Source organism: Dipodomys spectabilis, unplaced genomic scaffold (genome assembly GCF_019054845.1).
Source record: "Dipodomys spectabilis isolate Male_0828 unplaced genomic scaffold, ASM1905484v1 ptg000112l, whole genome shotgun sequence".
NCBI lineage: Eukaryota > Metazoa > Chordata > Mammalia > Rodentia > Heteromyidae > Dipodomys > Dipodomys spectabilis.
In genome coordinates, this window is record NW_024870789.1 from 4,905,720 (window position 1) to 4,917,758 (window position 12,039).

Here is a 12,039-nt window from a genome sequence, read left to right on the forward strand (position 1 = left end):
CAAAGAAGAAACACCTTGCACGAGGTCTTCAGTAAGGATGGAGGCCCATGTCAAGGATATAACAAAGCCAGGGGGCTTTGATGTGTTAATAGGAGTTTCTACTCTTGATATTTTGTGCCAGATCCTTGTACAAATTAAGATAAATCCACTGCTAGTCCAGCTTGTTCTCATGAAAACCATTGATCACTGTCTCTGTCTGTCTCTCTTATGGAGTGGGGGGTGGTTAAGCTCCCAGCCATCTGCTATGCAATTCCACAGTGAGGATCTGATCCCCCCACTAGTTAGACTTGGTAGATTCAGGGAGCCTTGGTTTGGGGGTAAGGGAGATATATGCTTCTTAAAAAAGCATTTAATATTATTGTCTTTCATATTTGGAAAAGGTAGTAAGCTAAGCTTTGCAAAATGGACAGAAATCAGGGGCTGAGAAGGTGGCTCAGTGGTAGAGCGCTTGCCTTGCATGCTCAAGGCCCTGGGTTCGATTCCTCAGCACCACATAAGCAAAAAGAAAAAAGCCGGAAGTGTGCTGTGGCTCAAGTGGTAGAGTGCTAGCCTTGAGCTGAAGAGCTCAAGGACAGCGCCCAGGCCCAGAGTTCAGGCCCCACGACCGGACCCCCCCCCCCCCCAAAAAAAAAAAAAAAAAAAAGGACAGAAATCAGTGATTTCTCAAACCAAGAAACTAAGGTGTAAACTGGGCCTGACAGCACACACCTGTAATACAAGCAACTTGATAGACTGAGGCAGAAGGATCTCAAGTTCCACACCAGCCTAGACTACAAAAATAAAAGGGAGGGCTCCTTTTGTTCTTGGTTTGTAAAAGCACTCATGGTCTGTAATACCACGGACCCATTGACCTTCAAGTCTGCTGTCAGTGTAAACTACAGCCAAGAATGTCCCCTGTGACCTCCTACCTGTAGGTATATAGGAAGTTCCAGAAGCCTTCAAACTGGGGTGCCTGTCCAGATGAAGTGAAATTTCTGGAACATGCCAAACATCCCATGCAAATTGAAGCAAAGCAGTCCATATTTATTAATTACCATCCGACTTCAAGCCTGTCCTACCACCCAGAACTAGGTCTGTTCTACTCTAGTGTTGGGCCATAGCTGACCCCTTAGGAAAGGACTTCTGCCCTGAGACTTTTGAAGGACCCAGTTTCCACAGTAATGTATTTCCCCACCTCTCTAGGCATCCTTGATCTTCTACCCACCCTAGTAAACAGTGAGTTGGGCATGGGCTCCTTCCTTCTAGGGGCTATCATCCACCTCTTGGTAATGGAGGAATTGGGGCAGGGAAGGAGCTGAAAGTACAGTAGGAGACTGAGTGAATGTGGGCATGCTTCCTGGGGGGATGGCGGTGGAGATGGGGCACAGGCAACAGGACCCAAACACACAGGCCGGGGGATTGTGTTGTCTTTGGACTCAAGACTTCATGCCTCTTGAGCCAAACTGCTTTTCCCTCCTTGCTCTTCATTTGTGGTTCTTGGCAGAGCCCCAATGTGGATGGAGTAGGACATCTTCCCTGGATTCCTTCCCTGCCATCCTGTGGCCTCCGGCATGGTCCCAGCACGAGCTGAGATGATCACCAAGAGCCTGTCCCTCCAGGGCTGTGCCTCCAGTGTATGGCACTCGCTAGGCAAGCCCTAGGCCCTGAATTGAATCTCCAGTCCCATAGTAAGATGTAAATATCGGCTGGGACTTGCAGTGCCTCCCTATAATCTCAACACTCTGGAGGTGGAGGCAGGAGGACTGACAAGGCCTGCTCAGGCAAAAGAAATAAGTCTACTTCAGAAACAAAACACAAAAGGGCTGGAGGTTGGGCTGGGAAGGTGGCTTAGTGGTAGAATGCTTGCCTACCATGCATGAAGCTCTGGGCTCGATTCCTCAGTACCACATAAACAGAAAAAGCCAGAAGTGGTGCTGTGGCTCAAGAGGTAAGAGTGCTAGCCTTGAGCAAAAAGCTCAGGGACCAGTGCCCAGGCCCCGGAGTTCAAGCCCCAGAACTGCACAAGGGCTGGAGGGCTGGGAAGGTGGCTCAGTGGTAGAGTGCTTGCTTTGCATGCATAAGGCCCTAGGTTCAATTCCTCAGCACCACATAAGCAGAAAAAAGCTGGAAGTGGCGCTGTGGCTCAAGTGGTAGGGTGTTAGCCTTGAGCTGAAGAGCTGAGGGACAGCATTCAGGACCAGAGTTCAGCCCCCAGGACTGACACACACACACACACACAAACATGAGGTTGGAGATGTGGCTCAAGTGGAAGAGCACTTGCCTAGCTAGCAGGAGACTCCCACTGTGTTACCAGTGAAATGAAAAAACAGTTGCCCTATGCCAACAAGTGTCACTGTCCTGACTGACTTCTCAGAAGGTCCCATAGATACCTGTGAGTGGCTACCAACAGCCCTTTATGGAAATGAACTTCTAACGTGCCAAGACCCTATAGAAGGCTGAGAGAAGGGACAGCTGGTAGGTCTTGAGATTCCTCCAGTCTCAGCTTTTGTGTGTGTGTCTTGAAGGGACAAAAACCCTCATGTCATCATGTGTCATAACAAGAAGACAGCAACACACAGAGAAGTTAGTAATTCCCAAATGAAGAGACAGATAACTTTAAGACTTCCTCGTGGGACAGAAACTCCTAAAGAAGTGAGTTTTGTTTTGTGGGGGCTATTTTTTCTTTATTTGGGTTTGTAAGAACACTAATAGTCTGTAACAGGGCTATTCTTAGGGAACCCCTAATGTAGACCCTCAGGGATGCTGAACTCCTGGAACATTTCAGGCAACAGGAAGGAACCTTCCAGAATATTCCATGTACTTGCAAACAAGGGGCTTTTTGTTTTGTTTTGCCAGTCCTGGCACTTGAACTCTTGACTTTTTTTTTTTTTTTTTTTTGCTTCTTTTGCTCAAGGCTAACACTCTACCACCTGAGCCACAGCACCACTTCTGGCTTTTTCTGTTTATGTGGTACTGAGGAATCAAACCAGGGCTTCACGCATGCTAGGCAAGCACTCTATCACTAAGTTACATTCCTAGCCCAAGCAAGGGCTTTATAAATTTTCTTTCATTGTTGTGTAAGACTAGTGGGAGAGTTTTCCTACATATCTCAGCCCATGCCTTTGGTTCTTGCGTTTCTCCTGTCTCAGCCTCCTAAGTGCTGGGATTATAGGCCTGCGTGTCCAGCCCTTTTCTTGCCTGAGTCTGCATTCTCTGCTTCTCACTTGCTCTGGGAGCCTGGACCTAGTCTGGGACACTGGTTGCTGAGGCTGCTCCCCAAGTTAGAGTAAGGAAAGGCTCAAACATGCCCACCTTAACCAACCCCCATTTCTCCTTTAGGTTCCAAAGGCCAGTGAACATCCCTGTAAGCAGGAGCAGGTGTGGGGTTTTGTGCGTGTGCCCTGAGAGCAGGGTGGGTGAGGGCACACACGTCTGCCATGGGCATCACCTGTGTCCATAAGCCTCATCTGAGCCGGGTTGGTGCCATCCTTCCCATGAAGTTCTAATGCAGAACTTCATCCCACAGCTCATTACCCTAAACATGCCATTTGGGGCGACTTCTAGTACAGAACTTGGGCAAACAGCTTAGGTGCTCCACCACTTGAGCCACACCTCCATCCCTTGTTGCTTTATTTTTCTAATTGGGTCTCACATTTTTGCCAGAGGCCAGTGATCTCCCTATTTGTACTTCCTGTGGCTGGCATGACACATGTGTACCACCACATCCAGTTTTTATTTTTATGGGTGAAATAGGTCTCAATGTTTTTGCCCAGGCTAGCCTCAAATGGTGATACTCCCAATTTCCACCCCTGACTAGCTGGGATTATAGGCCTGAGCCACCATGCTCTACTGCTTTAGCACTCTTGACTGCCCTCTTCTTGCTTGTAAGAACTTCCGTGCCTCTTGGCCAAACTCCATATCCTTAGACTTGCCTGTAACTGATCCAGGGTCTCAATGGAAGCCAGGCTGGCCTCAAACTTGTACTCTTCCTGCTTCAGTCTTCTGTGCTGGGACTACAGATGTGTACCAACATGCCCAGCTCTGCTTACCCACCTTCTTGGCCCATACTCACCAGCCAGCTGGCTACCCAGGGTAAACCTAGCTGAAGAACGTGCCCTCCATCCTACCAAACCTTTCCATTGCCCAGTGGGGATGGTCATTTGGAAGGCCGGACGGAGCAGGTGCCATTCTGATTGGGCTGACAAGTGACCTGGGAATGGGGGGAAGGTGCCATAGATGAGGAAACTGAGGTGGAGGTGGAGCAAGTGCTGGGAGGTGAGACTGGGAAAGGCTCTCATGGCTTGGTAACCAGAGAAGGCTTCTTGGAGGAGGCAGCAGCAGCACTGGGCCTTCGGAAGGACAGCTGGGCCCTGCATGGGAAAGGACCAGGGAACATCTCAAAAGGAGGACGAGCTGGAGCTGGTGTGGACGCTGCGCCCCTAAGTGCAGGCAGGAGTCAGGCAGCAGCATCATCTTTATCAACACATTTATTGACGGCCCCTGGGAGGCGGGGCTGGGGACAAAACATACAAACACAAGGACCTGCCCTCAAAAAGCTTCCATTCTAAGGAGACAGGGACAGAAAAATACAGATCGGTCTTTCCTAGGGACAGCCCACTCTGCCCGATGCAGGTCAGATGTCCCGGCCTACCTTGCCCTAGGGTCTGCAGCCTGGGCAGTGCCCGCAGAGGCCTGAGGGCTGTAGCGCTACGCTGGGGGCTGACCACCTGGCTCCTAGGCGGTGGGCCCCAGAACTGGGGGAAAGGTGGGCTCAGGCCCAGAAGGGGCAATCCTGTCTGCCTTGGCCTTGGTACTGCTCGAGCCCAGTGGAGATGTAGGGTGCCATGGGCCCCCTGGCAGGGCCCAGGGAGGTGGGCGCCCTGCCTGGCCTCCACGGGTGAGTGGATCTGTCACGGGGCTGGTCCCTTACCCTGGAGGCCCCAGCCAGGGAGACGAAAAAGGCAGTTTCCTCAGTGCCCACCCCCCCACCCCCCAGCCCTCAGTGGGCCACTTGGGGAGACCCTCCTCCCAGAGTGGCCTCCAGGGCCAGGGCCTGCCAGAGGCCAGGGGGAGGGGCCTGCCCCTCCCCCCACCCAGGCAGTGGGGAGGGAGGAGGAGCCACTAATCAAGTTTGTCTGGGCCCCCACAGGGGGGCCACACCCCAGACCCTACCGATGGGGGGGCTCTGGCTGCGAGGGCCGTGGGCTTAGCAGAGGGGCTGGGCCCAGGGGGACCCCCGGGGAGCCCTTCAGGGGGGGCACAGGGCGGGAGTCCAAAGGGGGCAGGCTCCTGGGTGCAGCTGGTGGCCCCCGTGCAGCCCCGGTGGGCAGGACGGCTGCGGGTGGAAAGGGTTTGGGGGGATCTGGAGCTGCTGTGGGGGTCGGCTGTGGGGGGCGCTCACGGCGCCGCAGCAGCTCCTGCAGTTTCTCGGCCTGCGTCCGCCTCAGGTGTGCCAGGGCCCGGCCTCGCTGGAAGGCAGGCAGGAAGGCCTCCAGGCTCTGCTCCCCAAGCAGCAGCTGTTCCATCTGCACCTGGGAGTGGGCACAGGAAGCTTGGGAGACTGGGGCTGCTCCCACCCCTCCCACCATAGCCCCCCACTTTGAGGTCAGAGAAGGGGCAGGAACCCATGTCTAGTCATGACATCCAAGCATTAGGCCAGGCCTGCTGGTGCACTCCCACGATCCCAGCTACTCGGGAGGCAGAGATCAGGAGTCTCACACTCCAAAAGGTCGGCCAGACACCCTATCTGCAAAATGACTATAGCCAAAAGGGCTGGGGGTGTGGCTCAAGTGGCTGAGCACCTGCCTAGCCTGAAGTTCAAATCCAAGAAGTGCAACATCATCACTACTATCCAAGATCCTCAAGGAACTGGAGGGATTGCTCAAGTGGTAGAGCACCAGCCATGAGTGAAAAAAGCTAGGGGTCTTGGGTTCAGAAAACAGCAAAACAAACCCCATACACAAGCTGGCCCTAGGTCCTCTCATCCATACCCTCCAAGGCTCCCTACCCTGTCTTGAGTCCTGGGCCTCACTGCTGTGCAAATCCAGCCCTCTGCTGCTGGGGGTGTGGGGGGAGGGTGGAGAAGGGTCCCCACAGCCGCCTGGGGCCCTTCTGTGGGCCAGGAGCTCCCAGCCTATGATGGAGCTGAATAGGACTGGTTGGATCCCCTCCAGTTCCTAGGCCCAGCCACCTCGCCCCTCACCTCAGCTTCCTGCTCAGCTTCTTCCAGCTCAGCCTGCAGCCAGCCTAGCGCACAGTGGGGGCTCCAGCGATGCGTGCTCTCCTCTGAGGACCACAGAGGGACAGAGTGACAGGCCAGGCCAGACCAAAGCCCAAGACCTCTGCCATTGGCTCTGTGTGTGAGCCTAAGTGTCTCGCCTCCTCTGTGGAGCCTTGTTTACTCATTTGTCCATTACTAATCACAGGACACTGAGTGATGTGGACAGATGGCCTCCTGACTTCCAAAACCAGGTGAGAGGTGAAGCAGCCCCTACTAATATTCTGCCTCTAGTGTAAAAGCAAAGAAAGAAGCAGGTCTGTGAGGCTCACATGCATGATCGCAGCTACTGGTAGACACAGACCAGGAGGCTCTCAGTTTGAGGCAGGCCCAGACAACACAGCATGCCCCCATCTCAACTAAGAAGCTGGGTGTGGTGGTGCCCATTTTAATCCCAACTACATGGGAGGACATAGGTAGGAGGATCCCAGCCTAAGGTCTTCCCATGGCAAAAATGCAAGTCCCATCTGGAAAAAAAGGTGTGTGTGTGTGTGTGTGTGTGTGTGTGTGTGTGTGTGTGTGTGTGTGTGTGTGTGTGTGTGTGTGTGTGTGTGTGTGTGTGTGTGTGTGTGTGTGTGTGTGTGTGTGTGTGTGTGTGTGTGTGTGTCAAGTGGTAGGGTGCCTAGCAGGCATAAGTACTGAGTTCAAACTTCAGTACTGGCAAAAGGTGGGGGAAAAAAAGAAGAGTTTTGACCTCTAAAACACTAGGGCTTCGGGTCCCTTTCTTCCCAACCCTCCAGCCCAACTCCTTCCAAGGATTCAGCACCACTCACATTTGCCCAGGGTCAGGACTACCCCCACCCTTTAGGGTTAGCCTGCTCTATGTCAAGGCCAACCAACCAGGAGGTCAACAGCGGGCCTCTCCCGAAGGGCCTCGCCTTGTCCCCTCACCCAGTCGCTGTAGCTTGTCAGCGCAGTTCTCAGCCACCTCTCGAAGCTCCTGGTACTTGATGGCCAGGGCCGTCCTGCCCATCTCCAGGCGAGGCCGCAGGGCGAGGTTCTCCTTGGCCAGTGCATAGTTGGAGGCCAGGCACGCCTCTCGCTCCAACTGCAGACCTTGGAACTGCCCCAGAGAAGAGGTGAGCAATCGGGGGGTCCGCCAGATATGTGGCAACCCCAGGGGCACAGCCAACAGCCCCCTCCACACCCCGAGCCACAAGGGGGAGAAGCCCAACAGGTTGACAAGGGACCGGCTCTCACTCCAGCCCTGGGCCTGGTGCTCTTCCACCCTGAGTTACAGTCGCCTCTCTCCTAGGGTGGCTGTGAACCCCTAGTGAACCAAACTATCAAGGCCTCTACAAATGTTAGTTAATTTTTAATTTTTCAATTAATATGTCTGCTCGGGTCCCGGAGGACTTCTCCCCCGCCTCCCTCCCTCCCTCCCTCCCGGTCCCATTTTCCACGAGCTGCTCGTCCAGCGTGCAGGCTTTGTCTGGCCGCCTCCTCCTCAGGTGGCTGTGGTGACCACACGGGTCCCCCGGCCCGGGGCTCGGCCGGGGGTGCTGGGTGTGTGCGCCCGCCCCCCGCCCCCCGATCGCCCCCGCGCCCCGAGCACACCCCCCTCCCGCTTCCCGGGCCCGGCCGCCTCTCGAGGCCGGCGGCGGGCGGTCGGCCCGGCCTGGCGGAGCCCGGTCTCGGCGGCGGGGCCGCGCGCGCGTCCGGGCGGCGGGCCCCGGGGGGCGGCCGCTCCTCCCGCCGCGGCCCCGGGCGCCGGGCCTGGGCCGCGGAAGACAACTTTCTCCCCGGCGGCGGCCTCGGGCCCGCGGCCCCGCCGCCTCCCCCCCGCGCCCCGGGCGCGCACGCTCCCTCCGCGGCTCCCGGCCCCGGCCCCGAGCCGCCGGGCCCCGCGCCACGGCCGCCCCCCGCCCCCCGGCCCCGGAACACGCCCCCCGCCCGCCGCGGGCCCGCGCCCCGCCCGGGCCTCCCGGGGCGCCCCCGCCGCGGGCCTCGCGGTCCCGGCAGGCCCCGCAGGCCGCGGCCCGGCCCCCCGCCCGGCCCCGCGCTACCTTCCGGCTGAGCCGCACGATCCGGTCCAGCTTGGGCTCGTCCTGGAGCAGGTCCCGCAGCTGCCCGGTGCTGAGGATCCCAAAGCGCCCCGGGCTGCCGGGCTCCGGCCCCGCCCGCGCCGCCCGGGCCCGGTACATCCCGCCCGCCCGCGCCCCCAGCTCGGCTGCTGGCTCGGCCCGCTCGGCCCGCTCCGCCCGACTCCGCTCCGCGCCGCGCCGCTCCGGCTCCGCTCCGCGCCGCGCCGCTCCGGCTCCGGGATCCGCGCCGCGCCGGCCGCCGCGCCGCCGCCAGGGGGCGCGCCGCGCGCTCTTAAAGGGGCCGCGCCGCCGGAGCGCGGGAGCGCGGGAGGGCGGGGCGGGGAGCGGCGCGCCGCACCCCTCCACGCCCCAGCCCGGCCCGCCGCACCCCGCCTCCCCTGGCCCGCCGCACCCCGCCTCCCCTCGGAGGCTCTCCCGCAAACTCATCCTCCCGCAGAAATCTGCGTCCTTTTATCCCGCCACGCCCCCCAGGCTGGTCCCCGTTTCCCTCTTCCTCCCCTCCCGCGCCTCGGGCGCCCACAATCTGCAGGGCTAGGTCATGTTTTCCCCACCCCACTTGCATTGACACAATTTTCAGAGTTTGGCTTCCTTGATGGTGACTGGGACTAACACTCACCCTCCCCGGGCCTCAGTTTCTCCTCTTCTGTAAAAGGAGTCTACCATTGAAACACATACCATAAGTAGTGAACCGTCGCTGCTTCCCACGGAGTAGGCGAGTGAATGGGCACCTTTCACACCCACACCCCGCAGCGGGGCGGGGGGAGGCTCCGTGGAAAAGCGCTGGCCTAGCACGTGCAAGGCACCTGGTGCCAACCCCTGGCACCACACACACACACACACACACACACGCACACACACACACACACACACGCTAACCACGACAGCACCAATCTCATGATAGCTAAGTGATGACCTGCAGCTTCCCACTGTGAGCTGTGCCCTATCTCCCGGACAAGGAGATCACCGATAAGATCACTGTGCTAAAGTTCAAGGAAAGGCAGGTGTCACTACTGGACAGCCTCCAGTTCTCCTGAGATGTCAGATACAATCTTATCTCTACAGCTAGGCTTGGCTGTTGTTAAGGTCTTCACCTCAGGAAAAGACATCCCGAGATCAAGTTGCTAAACTGAATGGAAATCAATGCCCCAGTTCTACCTCCTCATGTGGCAGACAAGTTCTACCACCCCATGTGGCAGACAAGAATAGAGGTGGGACCTGAGTAATCAAAAAGGTTATGAGAGGTGGTGTTGCTTAAGCTGGGTTTCAAGGGATGAATAGGAGTACTGAGGTTTGAGGTGAAAATAAATAGCTGAGGGAGCTCAATAGGGATGCTTTCAATGGGCTGGGAAGGTGGCTCAGTGGTAGAGCGCTTGCCTTGCATGCACGAGGCCCTGGGTTCGATTCCTCAGCACCACATAAACAAAAAGAAAAAAGCCGGAAGTGGCGCTGTGGCTCAAGTGGTAGAGCGCTAGCCTTGAGCTGAAGAGCTGAGGGGCAGCGTCCAGGCCCAGAGTTCAGGCCCCATAACCGGACCAAAACACAAAAAACAAAAACAAAACAAAAGGATGCTTTCAACACAGGCTGACTTGCGATATAGCACAGACCGTCTGGAACTTGTAAAACTTCTGCCCCTGCCTTCCAGAGTGCTGGGATTACAGATTGCATCAGCAAGTCTAGCTCCAGCTCCTTCCACATCTTTGTGAGTTCTGACACATTAGGAACATTAAGGCCTGTAGGAAGCCCTCTCTCCATCCCCACGCTGAGAATGTGCCCTTCTCTGCCCTTTGCTCCAAACACACAGACCCCTTGATCTGCTCTGCCATAGTCCCAATATTATAACAAGAGACCCAATGCTGGTGGGCATCAGTAGGTCAAGCCTATAATCCCACATACTCAGAAGGCTGGGATCTGAAGATAAGAGGCTCAAAGTCAGCCTGGGTAGACAATGAACCAGTGAAAAGCTGGTAGTGGAGATGTGGCTCAAGTGGTAGAGCACCAGCCTTGGGCAAAAAAGCAAGAGAGTTCCAGTACTGTCACAAAAGAAGAGAAAAAGGGAAAGAACTCCAATGTCCCTCTTGGCCTTGCCCTGCCTCTTCCAGTGCCTTTCCCCCTTGTTTCTTCTGGTGCTAATTACACTGCCTCTTCTAGTGCCCCTTGCCCCACCCCTTCTGGTGCTCCTTCCACGGGTCTCTACTGTTTGGCCCGCACCCCTTCTCTTTCTCTTTTGCCCTTACCCTCACTCCTCTCTTTCACTACAATTTAAAAATCTAGAACTTGAGATTGAAGTTAGGACTTTTTTTTGGTTTGTTTTAGCTTTGTCAATCCTGGGGCTTGAACGCTGGGCCTGGGTGCTGTCCCTGAGCTCTTCAGCTCAAGGACAGCACTCTACCACTTGAGCCACAGTGCCGCTTCCTGTTTTCTGGTGGTTCATTGGAGATAAAGAATCTCATGGACTTTCCTGCCTGGGTTGCCTTTGAGTCCCGATCCTTAGATCTCAGCCTGCTGAGCAGCTAGGATTACAGGCGTGAGCCACCGGTGCCTGACTTGTGCATGATGTCTTTCATATGAATTTTCTATTTCTGTGAAGAATGTCATCAGGACTTTGCATTGAATCTGTACATTGCTTTCAGTGGCTGTGTTCATTTTCATGATATTCTGTCAGCCCATGAGTTGGGAGGTATTTTCAACTTCTAATGTCTTCTTCAATTACTTTCTTCAAGGTATTTTTTTTTGTCAGTTGCAAGGCTTGAACTCAGGGCCTGGGTGTTGACCCTGAGCCTCTTTGTGCTCAAGGCTAGTGCTCTACCACTTGAGGCACAGCACCACCCATTTTTGAGTAGTTAATTGGAGATAAGAGTCTCACAGGGACTTTTCTGCCTGGGCTGAACCTCAGATCTCAGCCTCCTGAGTAGATAGGATTACAAGCATGAGCCACCAGCGACTTGCTGTAGTTGTTTTTGTAAAGGTTTTTACTCTGCTTAGGTTAATGCTTAGATATCTTGTTATTTTTGAGGCTATTGTAAATAGAATTATTTCCTTGATTTACTGCTCTGCTATTTCATTATTGGTATTAAAAAACAACAACAACTGACTGTTGGGCACTGATGTAATTCGAGCTACTCAGGAGGCTGAGATTATTTCTTTCTGTAAACGCTGAATGGGTTTGGAAGCCAGTCTGAGGAGGAAAGGATGTGAAGACTCTTTTCTTCAATTAACCACTAAGAAGCCAGAAGTGGAGCTGTAGCTCAAGTGATAGAGCACTAGCCTTTAGTGAAAACAAAAACAAAACCGCAAAACTCAGGGATACGTCCCAGGATGAGTTAAAGCCCCAGGAGGATCAGCACTAAAACACCAACAACACCACCAACAACACCAAACAAACAAACAAAAAACGTTATTGACTTTTTTTTTGTCGGTTGTGGAGCCTGAACTCTGGGCCTGGGCGCTGTCCCTCAGCTCTTCAGCTCAAAGCTAGCATTCTACCCTTTGAGCCACAGCACCACTTCCGGCTTTTTCTGCTTATGTGGTGCTGAGGAATTGAACCCAGGGCCTCATGCATGCAAGGCAAGCACTCTACCACTGAGCCACCCTCCCAGTCCCCACTGACTTTTTTTTCTTTTTGCTTATGTGGTGCTGGGGAATTGAACCCAGGGCCTCATGCATGCAAGGCAAGCGCTCTACCACTGAGCCACCTTCCCAACCCCCCCCATTCACTTTTGAGTGTTGCCTTTATATCCT

The 12,039-nt window shown here is 55.2% G+C and overlaps 1 protein-coding gene across 1 annotated transcript; it reads right to left on the reverse strand.

Moving 5' to 3' along the window:
- Window positions 1–4,448: 4,448 nt before the first annotated feature.
- Window positions 4,449–8,429, reverse strand: Vps37d (VPS37D subunit of ESCRT-I). Its single transcript, XM_042688145.1, has 4 exons — window positions 8,263–8,429; window positions 7,148–7,319; window positions 6,182–6,264; window positions 4,449–5,510 (listed from the first exon to the last, which is right to left on the reverse strand). Exons 1-4 carry the CDS (start codon window positions 8,398–8,400, stop codon window positions 5,148–5,150), a joined length of 756 nt encoding a protein of 251 aa, XP_042544079.1. The 5' UTR covers window positions 8,401–8,429; the 3' UTR covers window positions 4,449–5,147.
- Window positions 8,430–12,039: the final 3,610 nt, after the last annotated feature.